This window comes from Bos indicus x Bos taurus, chromosome 14 (assembly GCF_003369695.1).
Source record: "Bos indicus x Bos taurus breed Angus x Brahman F1 hybrid chromosome 14, Bos_hybrid_MaternalHap_v2.0, whole genome shotgun sequence".
Taxonomy (NCBI): Eukaryota; Metazoa; Chordata; class Mammalia; order Artiodactyla; family Bovidae; genus Bos; species Bos indicus x Bos taurus.
In genome coordinates, this window is record NC_040089.1 from 1,612,439 (window position 1) to 1,629,522 (window position 17,084).

At 51.2% G+C, this 17,084-nt stretch overlaps 2 protein-coding genes across 5 annotated transcripts in view; one reads left to right on the top strand and one right to left on the bottom strand.

Annotated features, from left to right (window-relative positions):
* Positions 1 to 2,073, bottom strand: part of LOC113904501 — a 30,805-nt gene extending 28,732 nt beyond the window's left edge. The window contains exon 1 of the mRNA XM_027561713.1: positions 2,059 to 2,073. Coding sequence (XP_027417514.1) covers positions 2,059 to 2,073 — 15 coding nt within the window. The remainder of the gene's footprint in view (positions 1 to 2,058) is intronic.
* A 2,771-nt stretch (positions 2,074 to 4,844) lies between these two features.
* On the top strand, positions 4,845 to 12,339 carry LOC113904050 (ly-6/neurotoxin-like protein 1). Of its 4 annotated transcripts, none has more exons than XR_003514382.1 (5): positions 4,852 to 5,141; positions 6,078 to 6,279; positions 6,471 to 6,572; positions 6,780 to 10,106; positions 10,298 to 12,339. XR_003514382.1 is itself a non-coding variant. In XM_027560693.1 (4 exons), the coding sequence occupies exons 2-4, from the start codon at positions 6,228 to 6,230 to the stop codon at positions 6,974 to 6,976; spliced, it is 351 nt and encodes a 116-aa protein (XP_027416494.1). In that variant the 5' UTR covers positions 4,845 to 5,141; positions 6,078 to 6,227; the 3' UTR covers positions 6,977 to 12,339. The 4 variants fall into 4 exon arrangements, 2 of the variants coding, with proteins under 2 accessions (XP_027416494.1, XP_027416495.1); XR_003514383.1 differs by lacking the exon at positions 4,852 to 5,141 and adding an exon at positions 5,247 to 5,337; XM_027560693.1 differs by having other exon boundaries at positions 4,845 to 5,141; positions 6,780 to 12,339.
* Positions 12,340 to 17,084: the final 4,745 nt, after the last annotated feature.

The following is a 17,084-nucleotide window of genomic DNA, read 5'->3' on the forward strand; positions in this document are numbered from 1 at the left end:
TAAAGCTCATTCTGTGTCTACAAAAAATTAACCCCTTGTTGTCAGACTTTTGCTATCCTGATATCCTTAAAACATGACAACAGTCTACTCCTAAATCAGGGAATTTAAAATGAATAAACAATAACTGTAAACTAAAAAAAAAATCAAGCGTATGGGAAATCCAAGACTGCTGCTTGGCTTTTTCCCAGCTCCCTGACAAACCGCATTTCCTGTCTGAAGGGTTAAAGCCTTCCCTGGTTTCAGGGCTGATGTCCTCACAATGAAAAAGAAAAGGTTAGAAAATATGTTTCCCATCTGGAATATAATTTCTACAATCTCTAGTGATCAAGACACCCACTTAACTGGACAAATCATAGTAACCTTAAGAAAAAATTCACAAACTTCTTGAAATTATCCCTGTCACTATGATCTTCGATCACTAGGCAGGGTCAATGCCACTAACGGAAAAACTGGACTCAAACAGAACAAAGATTAATTATATGGGATTCAATGAACAGCTAAATATGATTATAATTTTTATGACTTGTCTGACATACTAATGCCTTCTAATCTGTTTTTCAGATATAGAAAAGCCCTTTTCCTCAAACGACTTTTGATTTATAAAAATCTGGTAATAAACACCTGTGGATAAAATTAAAATATTTTTCTTTTCTCTCTGCCTGATTTCTTCAAAAATTGGAGGCCCTTGAGGTCTAAGCAACTTTATCAAGTGACTGGAAAAAACTGTCTCTTGACATATACAAGAATCTAGATGTTCAGTTCAGTTCAATTCAGTCACTCAGTCGTGTCCGACTCTTTTCGACCCCATGAACCACAGCACACCCGGCCTCCCTGTCCATCACCAACTCCCAGAATCCACCCAAACCCATGTCCATCGCGTCGGTGATGCCATCCAGCCATCTCATCCTCTGTCGTCCCCTTCTCCTCCTGCCCCCAATCCCTCACAGCATCGGGGTCTTTTCGAATGAGTCAGAACCAAAAGAAGAGATGTGTTTGTTATTTGCTCAGTCATGTCCAACTCTTTACAACCCCGTGGACTATAGCCTTTCAGGCTCCTCTGTCCATGAAATTCTCCAGGCAAGAATACTGGAGTGGGTAGCCATTCCCTTCTCCAGGGGATCTTCCCGACCCAGGGATCAAACCCAATTCTCCTGCAATGCAGGCAGATTCTTTATCATCTGAGCCACCAGAGAAGCACAGGTAAAATCTGAAGGCTTAAAAGAGCCTATATGAGCAATTACATTTATATGAATAAGCAGGCCATGTTTATTGAAACCAGACTTATTTGGAACAAATCAGCCTTGATTTGGCTGGATTTAATAAAAATGAGGATAATCTAGAGAGAAAAACTTTATTTCAATAGTATACCTTTGTGGATATTGAAGTTTTATATTTACTGAGGCTTTGCTATGTCCAAGATGACTCTTTGTTGCTCTGTTAAGCTATTATAAGATTTAATTGAATTAGTAGAAGAATATCCGGAGCTTGTTTCTGAAGCTAATCACAATAATCTACCTTTGCATGAAGATCAGATGCCCTGTGATTTACAACTAAGAGATTACGGATGCTAGAAAAGGCGTCTTTTAAAGGACTGTCTCCAAACTAAATAAAACGACCCATATCAGGCACTCTTAACTAGTACCTGTGGGACAATACTGAAGGGAACTGACTCTTGAAAATTCATATTTCCCACTTGAGAAAGGCCTGTGCATTGGCCTGTCTATAGAAAAGACTATTGACCCCAAATAACACCCATATTAAGATGAGAAGAAGACAACAGTAGAAGACAGCTGATTTTAAAATCTGGACCAAGCCTGTAAGAACCATCCAACTAATCCAACTGCACTGTCTACCAAATGGTTGTCTTCCTATCAAAATGGAAAGTTATCATTTTACTTTTAACCATGCTTTTGACCCCAATGTTCAGGATTAAAAAAGAAAATTCTCTAGTGAAGCTGTCACAGGCGTGTATCACTGCATCTTTTAAGTGCACTGCTTAAAGCACATGTACAGTGCTTGTGTGACAATTGGGGATAAATGATGAACAGCATAGCCTACAAAGCACTTCCCCATTCGCGTATCTCTGAGCCGATTCACGATATCTGATTAGTTTCCCCCCAACATGGACAAGTAGGCAAACATGTAAACAAAGAGGTCTGTAGCACCGAGGGAAGTAGACGGACCAGAGCAGGTAACTGTGTCACTCTGGCAACACGGGAAAAATATATTGATGGCCAATGCCATTTATGGAAAGATTTGCAATCAAAGGGGGAAAATGATGGAAGAAATTTTTGCATGTTCAAGTATGGGAAATCATTCTGGCTTATACATGATTGTTTTGAACTTTAGGCTAACCAAAACAGCCTGTTTGTGGCCTATTAAACATGCATTGTACATCTGCTTTACCCATTAAAAATTACATGGAAAAATCAGAATGGAATAACTGTGGTTCAGACATCCAAAGTGGAACTAGATTGTCAGTGTGGATATGGGTTCAGACATATTTCTGGATTACTGAAAACTTGAGTTCTCTAAACTTCATCAGACTTGAGGACACCATCAGCCATTTTTAAAACAGTACCTACTAGCGGCTGCCAACTGCAACCTTATGGTCTTGAGGTCTTCTTGTAACTATGAAATCTTTATCCTACTTTAAAAACAATAGTTTTTGAACTGTGGTGCTGGAGAAGACTCCTGAGAGTCCCTTGGACTGCAAAGAGATCAAACCAGTCAACCCTAAAGGAAATCAACCCTGAATATTCATTGGAAGGACTGATGCTGAAGCTGAAGCTCCAATACTTTGGTGACCTGATGCAGAGAGGTGACTCATTGGAAAAGACCCTGATGCTGGAAAAGAATGAGGGCAGGAGGAGAAGAGGGCGACAGAGGATGAGATAGTTGAATGGCATCACTGACTCAGTGGACATGAGTTTGAGTAAACTCAGGGAGATAGGTGAAGGACAGACAAGCCTGACGTGCCACAGTCCATGGAGTTGCAAAGAGTTGGACATGACTAAGTAACTGAACAACAAAAACAGTAGCAAATGAGACAACTCAACCTACAGCCTCCCAGCAAAAGACTACTTGGTTACTGAATATATGTAAAGAGCAAACACTCCAAAACTTATTTTTCCTGGTTGCCATCAAAAGACAGGAAGACTTCTTTGAAAAAGACTACAAAGGTGTGTTTTAACCATTATCTTCATTGCAGTTATGTCTAATAATTTTCAAATGGTTGTCCAGGTTGCTAGAGCAAAGCAATCAAAGAGATACAACATTTTCTTAATACAAAATATTGACGTCAATCTTGAACTCAAGATTATTTCCAACTCTGTGTCCATTCCCCAAATTAGGCAGGACTACGAGAATCCCAGGGACGGGGGAGCCTGGTGAGCTGCCGTCTCTGGGGTCGCACAGAGTCGGACTCGACTGAAGCGACTTAGCAGCAGCAGCAGCACTCCCCACTTCAGCAGGACATAACCAGAGCAGTTGTTATTTCATTTCCCTGAGGAAAATTGAAATAGAAACAGAACAGAAACTAAGTTCCTCTGCCAAGTTTACAATTAACCTCTCAATCTAGAACTTGCGTCCCTTTCTTGTCCTGCATCTGTTCCTCCTCAAGATTGAGGAATACCAAAGAAAAGGTGGAACTTGAAACCATCTACAAGACCCTGTATCCTTGTCTTTGGAAGTAAAATTCTGACTCGGGAGTTAAAAATTGGAAATGTGAAAATGTAGAAACGAAGAATAGCTGTTGGGTTGGGGAACTGGTAATGATGTAGACTGTAATTCTGCCCCATAGCAGAATTACCAAACTCCCAGATCCCCGAAAGATCTTCACGAAGGCCTGACACACATTCCTAACTTGTTTTACAGGAAGCAGACCACCCCATCCCCGCCTAGATGAAAACTGCTGACCACAAGGACACAGACCCTAGACTGGCTGAAACCAGAAGGTTGATGATGCTTGAAACTCCACCCTGACACCAGCCAATCCAAGACTTGTCCAGGAGTTGATCATGCTCCTTGAACACTATAAACTCCTCACCACCCGCTCCAGGGTGGGCCAGGCTGTCTTGAGGGCACTAGCCCACTGTGGCCCCCTTTGTCTGGCAAAGCAATAAAAGCTCCTCTTTTCTGCTTCACCCCAAACTCTGTCTCTGCATTTCTATTTGGCAGCAGTGAACAGAGGCTGAGTTTGGCAACGCCCTTAATTCATCATGATCTGAGGATGAAGGCCACAACACACACAGGTTTCCACACCCTTGCATTTATTTTATGCCTCATTAGATTGTCAGCTTTATGATGTCAAGAATATTTGGGAATGTTTGTCAGTTTTATCCCCAACACCTGTCACCTGTGGCATCTCAGTGACTATTTGGCAAACAGGGTGACCAACCATCCCAGTCCCTCCAGAGAGAGTGCCCACCTCACTTTGGAGGCTCAGTGCCTAGGGACCCCAAAATGGCTCAGCTCTTTGAAAGAAAAATAAAATTTAGGGTCAAAGGAAATGTATTCTTTTCTCACATTAGAAAAAAAAATTAGAGCCCATGAAAGTCTTAAATTTTGCCTTAAACATTATTATTAATGTTTAAGGGAGTTATGAAACAGTGGACTCCTTTCAAGACTTGCTTTAACCCTGTGTTGGGTGGGACCAGGTGTGGGGAGGAGGCCCAGAAATGCTGGGTGGCTTGCGGAGGTCACACTGCAGGTAAAGGAGGGCCAGGTTGGGGACGCAGAAGCTCGGTCCAGAAGTCGGCTCCACTCCACCTCCACCCCTCCCTGTTAAACTGAGTGGAAGGAAGGAGGGGACGCACGGGCTGCTGGGGTGCGGGGCTGACTACAGAGAGAGCGAGGCAGGGCCAGACGTGTCCCGCGGTGCGCGTGCGTCCGAGTGTCGCGTGGGTGTTCCCGCGGGGCCTAAACGCCTGGGCACCATGGACTGTTGCCAGGGGTCCCAGCCCCGCAAGAGGGACGAGCCCGCGGGCCGGCCGGGCGGGGCGGGGCGGGGCCTGCAGTGAGGTCACCGGCGACGGGCGGCTCTGCCGCGGGGGCGACAACGCGGCGTGGTCTCTGCGGGGCGCACGGAGGGACGGCCGCGCTGTCAGACCCGAGTTGCAGGGGCTGGAGAGCGGCCACGGGTGAGTCCCAGGCGCAACGGGGCCTCGGTGTGGTGAATGAAGGTCATGGTTGAGGTCATCCCCCAACTTGGGACCGCAGTCTCGGGGGCGGGGCTCCCCTGGAGAGGGCGGGGAAGAGCTGGCGCTGCGGGCCCGGCCTTACTCAGACCTTCTGTACCCCGAGGGGGACGCCCTGAAAATGGGTCATGGAAAACGGGTTTGTTGTTCTCTGGAAGGGGAGAGTCTGATTTAGCCCCCCTTGGCGCAGAGGCGGGGCTGGACTGTCTCCGCGCAGGGAGGGAAGTTGTCGGTTTCGCCCAGAGCCTGTCTGGAGAGGGGGCATCTCCGCTCCAGACAGCGGATCCGGCTGGGAAGTTCTTGTCCTGGCAAGGGCCCCCCTGCAGTCCTTTCAGAGTGCGTCCCCTGCAGACTGGACAGAGCTGCAGCCCACCAATGCCGCGAGCCCGGCGGTGGCGGAGGGCTCCAGAGGCCTCCCAGGAGAGGGGCCCCTGCTGAGCCCTCAAAGTCCGTGCAAGGACACACCAGAGGCACAGGGGAGGAGAGCAGTGAGGCTAGACCTGCTCCCGGGCCCAAGGGCGCCCTTGTACTCAGGGTCCTGGGTTGGGGAGGGCTGGGTGCCAGCTCCCTAGGGCCCCTGCCCCAACCATCCCTAGGGAGGGTGTGGGTTCTGGCCTAGCATTCAAGCTTTCTCCTCCAGCCTTCACCTGGCACCCCACCCTAGCTGTGGCACTGCCTCATCTGGTGTGCACGGGTCTTGGCCTTTTGCAGGCACTGGTGTCTCTCATTGAAGCATCCCACCCTGCTTCCTTCTCATCTCATTCGTGTCTCCCTCTCCAGGAAGCCTTCCAGGCTGAACTGGGTGGCCCCTCTGCCCAAGCCCCCTGTGGGTGCCTCAGGCCCTGCTATGACCTCCCGTCCTTGCTCCCTTCTCTGCAGGAATACAGCGCCTCCAGTTGACCAGGAGCTCCAGGGGGGCAGGGGATTGTCCCACCCTCTCTGTGCCCTGCCCCAGCCCTGGCCTGAGTTGAATCAAGGACCAACCGCTCTCCACATCCCTGCTCTCACTCTGCCCTCTAGCCCCCGGCCATGACGCCCCTGCTCGCCCTGTTCCTCGTGGCCCTGGTGGGCCTCCCTGTGGGTAAGATGGATGGAGAACATAGGGATGGACAGACCCACCTTTGGGGTCAGCCAGGCTGAGCTGGGGGGATGGTGGCAGAAATCCCAGTGACCACCTCTCCTTCCAGTTCTTCCTGGGGAAGGTGATGGGACCTGGGGGCTGATCTCCCTGTTCTCTGACCCCCTCTCCCTGCGGCCCCTCCCCGGCCGCAGCTCAGGCTCTGGACTGCCATGTGTGCGCCTACAATGGGGAGAACTGCTTCAACCCCATGCGCTGCCCGGCCATGGTCTCCTACTGCATGACGACGCGCACTTGTGAGTTCCTGGGATGCTGCCCCAGCTCTCTCTGGGGAGCACCGGGGCGGGGCAGAGGGTAGAATGGGGGAGGCTGAAGAGGGAGGCTCCCACCTGCTCCAGGATCCTTTCTGGGAGCCCCAGGCAGAGGGGATCCTGGCCTAATGGCCCTGCATGCTTGGGTTGGCCCCTCTCAGGGTCCTGGCCTGCCATCCCCCCCCTCTGCAGACTACACCCCGACCAGGATGAAGGTGAGCAAGTCCTGTGTGCCCAGCTGCTTTGAGACTGTGTACGACGGCTACTCCAAGCACGCATCCACTACTTCCTGCTGCCAGTATGACCTCTGTAATGGCGCTGGCCTTGCCACCCCCGCGACCCTGGCTCTGGCCCTTATACTCCTGGCCACCCTCTGGGGTCTGTTCTAAAGCCAGGGAGGGCAAAGCCCTGAGCAGCATAGCCCCACCCTCTCCCCCTGCACCCCTCACCTACCCTCTGCCCTCCCCGGACCCCCCAGCCACACCCAGGACTGTCTGCAAGAGGACTGGACCTCCCCCAGCCACCCTGAGGTCTGCTTCCCGTTTGTGATCTGGTTTCCTAAAGGCTGATGTGGGACTACACCTCCCAAGGCTTCTGGCTTTGACGAGGCAGATAAGCCTCTCCTCATCCAAGGATTGGAACATGGGCACAGTGTGCTGTTGGCCCAGGAACACTGATTTGAAGGGGCCCTTTGGCCCCTCTGCCTTGTAGGTGTGCTGGAGGGGGAGGGACGATCGGGGCCCCGGGGGTGGGGGCCGGTTCCAGGAAGTAGGCTCTCCGGGGCTCCAGGAGGGCTGCCTGGGGCGGAGGGGGCTGGAGGGCAGAGGGAGGCAGGCCTGGGCCCCTGGGCTGTGGCAGGGGAGGGACTAGCTCAGCCTGAAGACGCCCCTGAGGGCCCTCCGGATCCTGCGCTGGGCCCCTGCGCAGGACTTGGGTCTGGATAGATCAGGCTATATTTGGTGGAGCTTGACAGCTGATCCCGGGGCTATTTTTGGGCCGGCCAGGAGGGAAGGGTGCCTTCCGAAGCCTGGCCTCCTGCCTTAAGCAGGCCTGGCGGAGGGCGCCCTTTTACGGAGTGAACTCTTGCCGGGTGCCCGAAAGGATTCACCCAACCCCGTCGGACACGGACACGCGGGGGCGGGAGCGACGCCCTCTCCGGACGGTCTGGCCGCACTGGGCGGGCTGGGCCGGCCGGAGAGGAGGGGAAGGCGGACTTCGGGAGGCCGGAGAGGCAGAGGACGGGAGGAGGGATCACAGCAGAAGGATCGGGCCTTGCTCCCTCCGCGCGCAGTGGGCGTTCCCTCGCCCCTGGCCGCGGGCGATCGCAACAGGGTCCCGACTGAAGGGGAGCGTGGTGCGCCGGCCTCGGGCCCGAAGGCCACACCAGCTGTCCCGGGGGTTTCGCGGCCCCTCGACTCTGACCCTGCCCGCGGGGAGGCGAGAGCTCTGCACCGGCTGGAGCGCTTCTGCCTCATCCCTAGGAGCAGCTCTCAGCTGCCCCCAAATCACGCTGGGCCTCGAGACCCCCAGGGGCCCAGGAAGAGTCGCGTCCGACTCTTTACGACCCCACAGACTGTAGCCCCCCAGGCTCCTCTGTCCTTGGGATTCTCCAGACCAAGAATACTGGAGTGGGTTGCCATGTCCTTCTCCAGGAGATCCTCCTGACCCAGGGATGGAACCTGGGTCTCCCGCATTGCAGGCAGACTCTTTACCTTTTGAGCTACCAGGAAAGCCCAGGGACCCAAGAAAGCTTATCATTTAAAGGGTACCCACCCACCCAGGTGAGCCCCACCCCTCCAGGTTGCGGAAGCCCAGGTCTGTCTGCTGAGGGGCCAAGGGGCAGGAGCGCCTTCCAGCCGGCACAGCCCACACCCCACAACTCGTGGGGGTTGTCCCTGGAACTCAGAAGCTTTGGCCGCTAAGCGTGGCCCCTGTCAGGGGGACCTGTGCTGGAAATTCTTTCCTGAAAGCTTCCCTCTGAGACCCCCAGACGTCAGGGACCTGGACGCTCTGGGGAAGCCGAGGCAGGAAGTCCTTAGCTGGGGCTGGGTTGGACTTCGCAGAGGGCCACGAAGCAGAAGGACCGCACCCGAAGGAGTGCTCAGCCCAGGGAGCGACCGGGTGTCCCGCCCAATCTTTGTGAGCCCCTCCCTGGAGGAGGCTCGGAGGAAGCCTGACCACCCCACCCCCAGCTCCTCTTCCCACAGCCCCCAGGAGTGGGCCACTTCAGGGAGGAGACCAAACCCCCCGCTGCACGTGCAGGCTAATAGCGGGGGCAGCCGCGGGCAGACCACTCTGCTGACTCAGCATGAGAGGCCTGGGAAGCTGGGTCACTGACAGCTTGTGCAAGCGCTTTGTCCCGGGTCTAGTGGCTCCTCGGCCAGACCGGTCATCCCTCCCCCGGCCCAGTCCCAGCGAGGATGTGGTGGAGCCCTGCCTCCAGTGGCAGCTGAGAGTGCTGTGTTGGGGGCCGGAGGGAGCATCTTACTCCTGCCTCCTGCATCCATCTGTCCACGCTGACCCGGGCCCCTGCCAACGCCCATGGCACTGCCGCAGTGCCAGGGACCAGTCTGCCCACACCACCCGCACAGATGGTTCTGCCTGGCTGGGGGAGAAACCCAGCACAGAGCTGTGGGAAGATGTTCCCCTCCTGCCCAGGCCCGGCCCCTGGTGGGAAGTGTGTGGCTTTGCACAGGCAGGAGCACCAGCAGAGCCTTGGACACCAAACAGGTGAACTTGCCGGGACTGACTGTCCAGAAGGTTAGTAACTAACAGCTGCCAGTTTCCCTGCAGTTGTGGCTCTAAGCACTCCAGCACAGCCCTACGTGTAGGAGCCGTCACCTGCCCCTTTCACAGATAGGGAGACTGAGACAGAGAGATGAAGTGGCTGCCCAAGGCGGGCTGGACTTCTTGCCCTGCTCCACCACACCCCCAACCCAACCCCACCGCACCCCGCCCCACCCCCACCCCCACGCACCCCGCCCCACCGTGCAGTTGCTTCTCCCATCAGCTGGGAGAGAAAGGGGAAGCTGGGAAGGTGGGTTAATAAGTTTAAGAGGATTTTAGCATGTAAAGTAATTATAACAGCTTCAGGTCAGGAAAGCTTAGAAGAAAAACATTGGAGCTAGGTGTGAGAAGCCATAAATGCCACAGTCAAGGGGTTCAGCCCGGTGTGTGGGCGCTGGACCAGGGTGGAAAGCAAAGAGGAGGGCAGAGGGGCGCCCAGCACCGCAGGCTTGTCTGGGCCAGACCCCTTCCCCACCTGTGTCAGGGCCGTGGGGCCCCAACAGAAACGAGAGCCTCGCAGGGCGGGCTGTGGGCAAGCTCATCCTTGCAGCTCTTGGCGGCATCTCAAGTCCGGAAGCAGCCTGTGCGTCCCAGTAGCGGCTGCCTGAGCAGGTGAGGCCCTCTGTGGACCGCCCTCCCTGGGCTCCTGCGCCATCCGTCTGTCTGGAGTCCAGCTGAGAAGCCAGTGCCAGAGCTCTGACCCAGAAACCGGACTGGTTCTGGCGCCATCATGTAAGGAGGGCATGGGTGCCCCGTGGCTGGTGCCCGGGTGTGGACGACGCTCCAGAGGGGAGGTCGGATGGCTGCTTCTCCTTTTCCCTTTGTAGCGTGTGATTTGTGGCAATGAAATGTGTCTCTTCATGATTCTAACCCTCTGAGAAAGGTGGAAAGAAACTGAAAGGCCTCTTTCCTTTCTATCCCAGCCCCCCCACCCCCCGCCAAGTTTGTTGGGTCCTGCCGCTCAGGCTGACCTGGAGCTGCTTCTTCACATCTCCGAGCCTCAGTTGTTCTGTGGTTAAAATGAGGACGATAGCGCCCACCAAACTGGGGCCTGGTGCGAGTGAGGGAGGCTGTGGCTTAAGTGCCCACCCCGGGCCCGGCACACCGGAGGCCCCAGGGGAATGAATGGACGGACGGATGAACAGATGGTGCCCTTCCCCTTCAGTCCACTTGCTGAGGTCCAGGCACTTCCCAGGCCCATGCCCCAAGCCTTGCCACTATGGGGCATGGAATAGCCTTCAGGCTATGGCCCCCCTCTGTGTACACCAGAGATGTCATTTGTACCTCCTCAAGCCAGTGAATAAATGAGTGAATACATGTACCTGCTTTCTTTCGGTCCTCACCAGCCACCCAGTTGCACTCAACCCCGGTGGTCTGGTCTGGCTGGTCCTGCTGGCTCTGTCCCTCCTAGACTCCCACCTACCCTGGTTCTCCCAGGCTTGGCCCTGGAGCCAGCCCTGGACCAGGGCAGATGATAACCCAGGGGAGGGGAGCCAAGCAGGAAAGGCAGGAGAAGCCCCGGGGCTCACTGGGACCAGCCCTGGTTCTGGTTCCCAGGAAGTGAGACCGACCTACCAGCTCACCCAGCTGGCCCCTGGGAAAGGCTGATGGGGCTGGAGAGGAGGCAGGACCCCAGGAATCCACCCAGCACCCAGCTTTCTACTCCTGACACTAGCTAGTTCTTCCTCTGCTGGGGGGCGGGGTCTGAGACCGACCATCCCAGAGGGGCCCACCAGGTAGAGGGAAGGACAAAAGCCACTCTCGGGCTGCCAGAGTGGACACACAAGGGCCCCTGGGCCGGCAGGACTGGCCCCTGCAGACGGTCACCTCTGCTGCCCCCACAGCACATCGCCCGTTTTAGCAGAATGGCTTGCCTGGCACGTCACTCCCAGGAGGTCTGGCTCCTGCTCTCAGGATCACTCTTCCGGGCTGGCACCCATCACGGGGCCTCTCTTAAGAGCAACGGCGTTTCTGCTCCTCGCCACCCCACCCCTCCCCAGCACTGGGCAAACACCCACAGGCCCGAGCAAACGGTCAAGATCATGACCATCATCACTCCCCAGGGGGCAGGCCTCTCAAGCCACCGCTTCTGGAGGGAGGCCCACTTGACCGATGGGAAAACAGGACTGTTGCTCTGGCTTTCTGGAGGACAACTGGTCCACCTACTCACTGCAGGCTGGCGTGCTGGTGAAGCTTCCGCTTTTGAGGCTTTGAGATTCATTTGCAAGCTTAGGGACAGGAGTGGGCTCGCAGGCCTTGGTGTAGGAGATACGTGGGCTCCCGGTTAGACATTCACAACTGGCCTCCTGTTTGCATCTCCTGAGGCAAAAGACAGGTAGTTTCCAGTTAAGGCGTTTACAGTCAGCCTCTCTTTTGCCTTCCAACAGGAAAGTAACAACAGAAACAGAGTCAATAGTCAGTGTTTTTCTCTCTCTTTTTTTTTTTTCCCAGTGTTTTTCTCTTGTGAATGCCTTAAGGCAATAGTCATGGCAAGGACAGAGCAGTGCAAAATCCTGTTTGAGTAAAGGATGAAGGGATCTCCACTTCCCCCTTTTGGAATAAGGGAGACACTACATACGCACAGAAAGGCTCTTTTGTGGGTCAAAAATCAAGGGGTAACTTCAGACCATAATGAGTCTTGCCCCTCTCAGAAGCCTTCACTTACAGATCCATCTTGGCTGAGGGGTGTGTGCACATCCCAGGGGAGGGTCCCAGGGTAAGTCAGGTGTGGAGAAAGAAACCAGATAACCAGCCCGAAGGAAGAGAAAGACCCAGAAGAACTGACCAATAGAAATGACTTAACGGCCTCTTTACAGGGCTCCTCCTCAGCAGGGGGGTTGCCCACACCCTTCCTCTCTGGGTGTGCATCTCTGCCTTGCTTCTATCTCAGCTAAACCATTTCTCTATGGTCCTCCCACTTGCTGCTGCATAATGTCTCTAATAATAAACTTTGTACCTGCGTTTACAGTTTCTGCCCACGTGATAAATGCATTTTTCACAAGGGGCAAAGATCCAGGAGAAAACAGCTTCTAGCCTCTAACCCTTGCTGGTTTGGTGGCTAGAATCCCTGGTTTTCATTCAGGCTCCTTCGGTTCAATTCCTGGGCAGGGCATTAAGATCTTGCCTCATGCCACTGCTCACTGCTGCCTCGCTGAGATCAAATGGTGCCTAATCCCCGGGGGTGGCAGGGAGGGGGCTGCAACCTGGGAATTAGGTAAACTGCAGGTCTCGCCCACGCTGCTGGCTGGAGACTTCTGACTTTTGCTCTCTGTCTCTCCTCCATGGGAACTGGCTTGCGCTCACATTCCCTCTGCATTGTTCCCTTCCCAAGACCTACAAGGCTTCATCAGCTCGGTGAAGGAGCCCAGGCTCTCTTCTCTTTCCTATCTCCCGCTTTCTCTCACTTTGCCTACACTACGACCCCATGCCCAAGGACTGTGTCTTCATCAACGTTGTGAGTAAAACGCTGGGAGCTGGAGCTCGGCACCTGCCCCTGCCTCCAACAACTGCACCCTGCTACCTGACGCGCTTTATTTCCTAGGGTACAAAAATTACCTCCCCCTTCTAGGGGGAGGATTCCAGAAACACTTCCTCCCTGCCTTCCAGCATCTTTTCCCCCGATGTTGCTCACCGGCCTGCTCCCAGCTCTTTACTTTTTCTCTTACCTACTCTAACTTGGGAAACAAGATTTACCTTAGACTCCACACAAGTGGAGTGATACACTTGGGGTTCTTCTTCTGCTTAATCTCCCATCTTACTCTGTGTCCAGAAATCCTCTGTGGAAATGCTTCCACCTCTCAACCCTCAGATCCTGACCCCGGTGGCGTTTCCCACTGTGGCCACCTCTGTCCCTCTAGGAGTTCCCCTTCACTCCAGGACTTGACAGCCCGCGCACTGTAACAGCCAGCCTGTCAGCCTGGCCACTTTAGTGCAGACTGTGATGCTACAACAGACCTCACTCAAGGAGAGCCCTGGCAACACGCTGGCAATGGTCTAAAAGCCCTTCTCTGGCCATGCTGGGTTGGACGCCCTGTGCAGGGTATCGAAGCGGGGCCAGAGACATCTGGCCATGATTCAATGGATTCATGACTCAAAACCTCATCAGACAATAAGATCGAATGGAATTCAGGGGATGCTCCGGTCCTCCTAAATGGATTGTATACTGGTATACTGGATTACTTTGCTACAAGCTCTATGTTCTTGGTTGCAGGCTATTCAATGTGGGTGGATCCCTTTCTAAGCCAGAAGAAACACAGATGTGCTAAGAAAGGAAAAAAATTAAGTCTTACTGCAGCAGTGCCTGGCCTTTAAGTTGGGGATTAAAAAATGACCTGAAAATGGGTCTCTTATCTTTATTGCCACAGGATGGGAAAATGGACTGAGGGTCCCTTATGTCTAGGACTTTCTCCTATAATCAAAAGCCTAAGAAATCAGAAAAATTCTCCTAACATTCTAAAAAATTCCCTTTTAATTTCTCCTATCTCGCAGGCAGGGTTAGGGTTAGGGTTAGGGTTACCCTAATTTCCCTTACTCCTTCAGATTCTTCTGACAGGACAAAGGCCTCACCTCCCCAGAGAGACAGTCTCTGCTGGGACAAGATTTTATCAGTCAACCTGCCCCTGTTGTCAGAGTCAATTTGAGCACTCTCTGATTTAAATTTAATTAGGAGACCATGATCACAGAAAGAAAAAAAGAGTGTGGCCACAATATTCTTTAGACTCTGGAGAAAATGGGCTGAAACAAAATTTCTTTTTTTTGAAATTGCAAAATCAGTTCTTTTTGCATATGCAGTTAAAAACTGGCTTGTTAAAAGCTTGGGTTTCCCTGATAGTTCAGTTGGTAAAGAATCCATCTGCAATGCAGGAGACCCTGGTTCGATTCCTGGGTCAGGAAGATCTCCTGGAGAAGGGATAGGCTACCCACTCCAGTATTCTTGAGCTTCCCTGGTGGCTCAGCTGGTAAAGAATCTGCCTGCAATGCAGGAGACCTGGGTTCAATCCCTGGGTTGGGAAGATCCCCTAGAGAAGGGAAAGGCTACCCACTCTAGTACTCTGGCCTGGAAAATTCCATGGACTATACAGTCCATGGGGTCACAGAGAGTCACACACAATTGAGCAACATTCACAAAGCTTGTTAAAAAAATATATACCTAGAGAAAACTTGAAGTTAACTCTTATCATGTCCTTGAGATACACAGCCCACCTTGCCTGAAACTTTAGCTTTGAGGTAATTTTTAATAGAATTTCAAGCCAAGGGGAAAAAAGAGGGGCTAAGAGACATTTTAAATCTCAATCAGAAACTATGACATCTCTGTCTGTTCAGGTATATATGTGTGTCTCGATATGTGTCTTTGTCTTTAGATAATATTGCTGAGTTTAATTGTAAATGAACTCTATTCAATTGGTTTAAAGAAAAGTAAGCACTTATAACCAGTCCATTCTGAAGGAGATCAGCCCTGGGATTTCTTTGGAAAGAATGATGCTAAAGCTGAAACTCCAGTACTTTGGCCACCTCATGCGAAGAGTTGACTCATTGGAAAAGACTCTGATGCTGGGAGGGATTGGGGGCAGGAGGATAAGGGGATGAGATGGCTGGATGGCATCACTGACTCGATGGACGTGAGTCTGAGTGAACTCCGGGAGTTGGTGATGGACAGGGAGGCCTGGCGTGCTGTGATTCATGGGGTCGCGAAGAGTCGGACACGACTGAGCGACCGAACTGAACTGAAATGAACTGAAGCACTTACAAATGAAACTTGTAATTCTAAGTACAAATGCACTTAATTCTAAGAAAAATTAAGCTAAATAAATTTCAGGTTCATGTAAACTGTGAAGTATTTAGTATTAAATTAACAGCTGGTATTAATGCTTATTGATCTCATATAGACAGGTCTAAGAGTCATTAACATTAAGCATAATATTTTCATTGTGACTACATTTAATATAAGTTAAATAAAATTTTGTTATATCTGTTACAAGTTTTGTCAGCAAGGAAAGTAACTCCAGTGAAGAAATTTTTAAGGAAAGAATGCAAATTAGACTGGAGCTTTTAGATAAACTCTGTTAAGAATAATTATTCTTTCAGTTCAGTTCAGTCACTCAGTCGTGTCCGACTCTTTGCGACCCCATGAATCACAGCACGCCAGGCCTCCCTGTCCATCACCAACTCCCGGAGTTCACTCAGACTCACGTCCATCGAGTCAGTGATGCCATCCAGCCATCTCATCCTCTGTCGTCCCCTTCTCCTCTTGCCCCCAATCCCTCCCAGCATCAGAGTCTTTTCCAATGAGTCAACTCTTCGCATAAGGTGGCCAAAGTACTGGAGTTTCAGCTTTAGCATCATTCCCTCCAAAGAAATCCCAGGGCTGATCTCCTTCAGAATGGACTGGTTGGATCTCCTTGCAGTCCAAAGGACTCTCAAGAGTCCTCCAACACCACAGTTCAAAAGCATCAATTCTTCAGTGCTCAGCCTTCTTCACAGTCCAACTCTCACATCCATACATGACCATGGGAAAAACCATAGCCTTGACTAGACGGACCTTTGTCTAAAACAGTCTGTCCAGATTTTGGTAACCTGAATTTCTAGGGTTATGCTAAACTAAGTGATGAAAAAGTTTATTGACTAGCTATGTCATTTCTAAATAAAATAAGATTCTGAAACACTGATAACTGGAAACTAATTTCCTCTTACAGAAAAACTAAAGGCATTTTGGACTATTAATGAAGAATGGTTGGTGTCATCCTGAGATGTTTTCTATAAGAAAGCAAAGGCTTTTAGAAATTATCACTGGTATTTATGCTGTCCCATCTATGAATGCTAAGATAAAGATCAGTTCTTGGTTCCTTAAAGAGAGGAAGATGTGTGTTTTTGGTAAACACGGTATGAGGAATGAAATTGCATTTTCTTAAGGGAAAAGGAAGTAGGTCTGGCTCACAGGTGACTGTTTCTGTGTGGGAAAAGTTTTACTTTGGATACACAAAGTAAAAAAGGGAGCTTTTGGAAACCTGATAAAAGAGTTTTGTACAGGGTACAAATTTTCTTAAGATGTTGAACTGCCTTTGAAATCTTTCATTGTTATTTTTGCTAAGTGAATACCTTGTTACACTGTAACTATTCTGTGGTACGTGTTACTAATACAGGTGTTCTAACACTTAAATGGAATTCGTAAAGACCTGACATGTCCCGGTAAATGTCATTAGTCATGGCTCTAGTTACTCTCTTAAAATGCTATATGTCACAGCAGCAACCAAGTTGCTTTGCCTATTGAATTGCAATGAGATTTTAAACGTGCTTCTTAAGCCTGTCATCACAGAGGGCTGTGATTTCATTCTGACGCCCATGCAAAAATATAACCTCTTCAAGATTTGTTTAAAAAGGGAGGGGGCTTTCTAAGATTAAATTAAAATTAGGTAAATAAATTTTTTTATTAACAGAATTTAATATGTTTAATATAAATTATAAATATAATATATTTGATATATTATTTATTATAGTTTTCTATATTGCCCGTTTCAAAAAGTGTTGTTTCTTACATTACCAAGTGTGTGACTGAGCCCCTGATAAAATGGTGGGCTACAGTTCCATACGAGATCAGTGATTGTAATAGTGTGACTGCAGGTAGAAGAAGAAGCAACAAGAGGGACTATTTCCCTGGACCAAGAGGCCGGTAAGGTAGGTGCGGTCCAGAGACTTTGGCTACTCGTGGGGCCT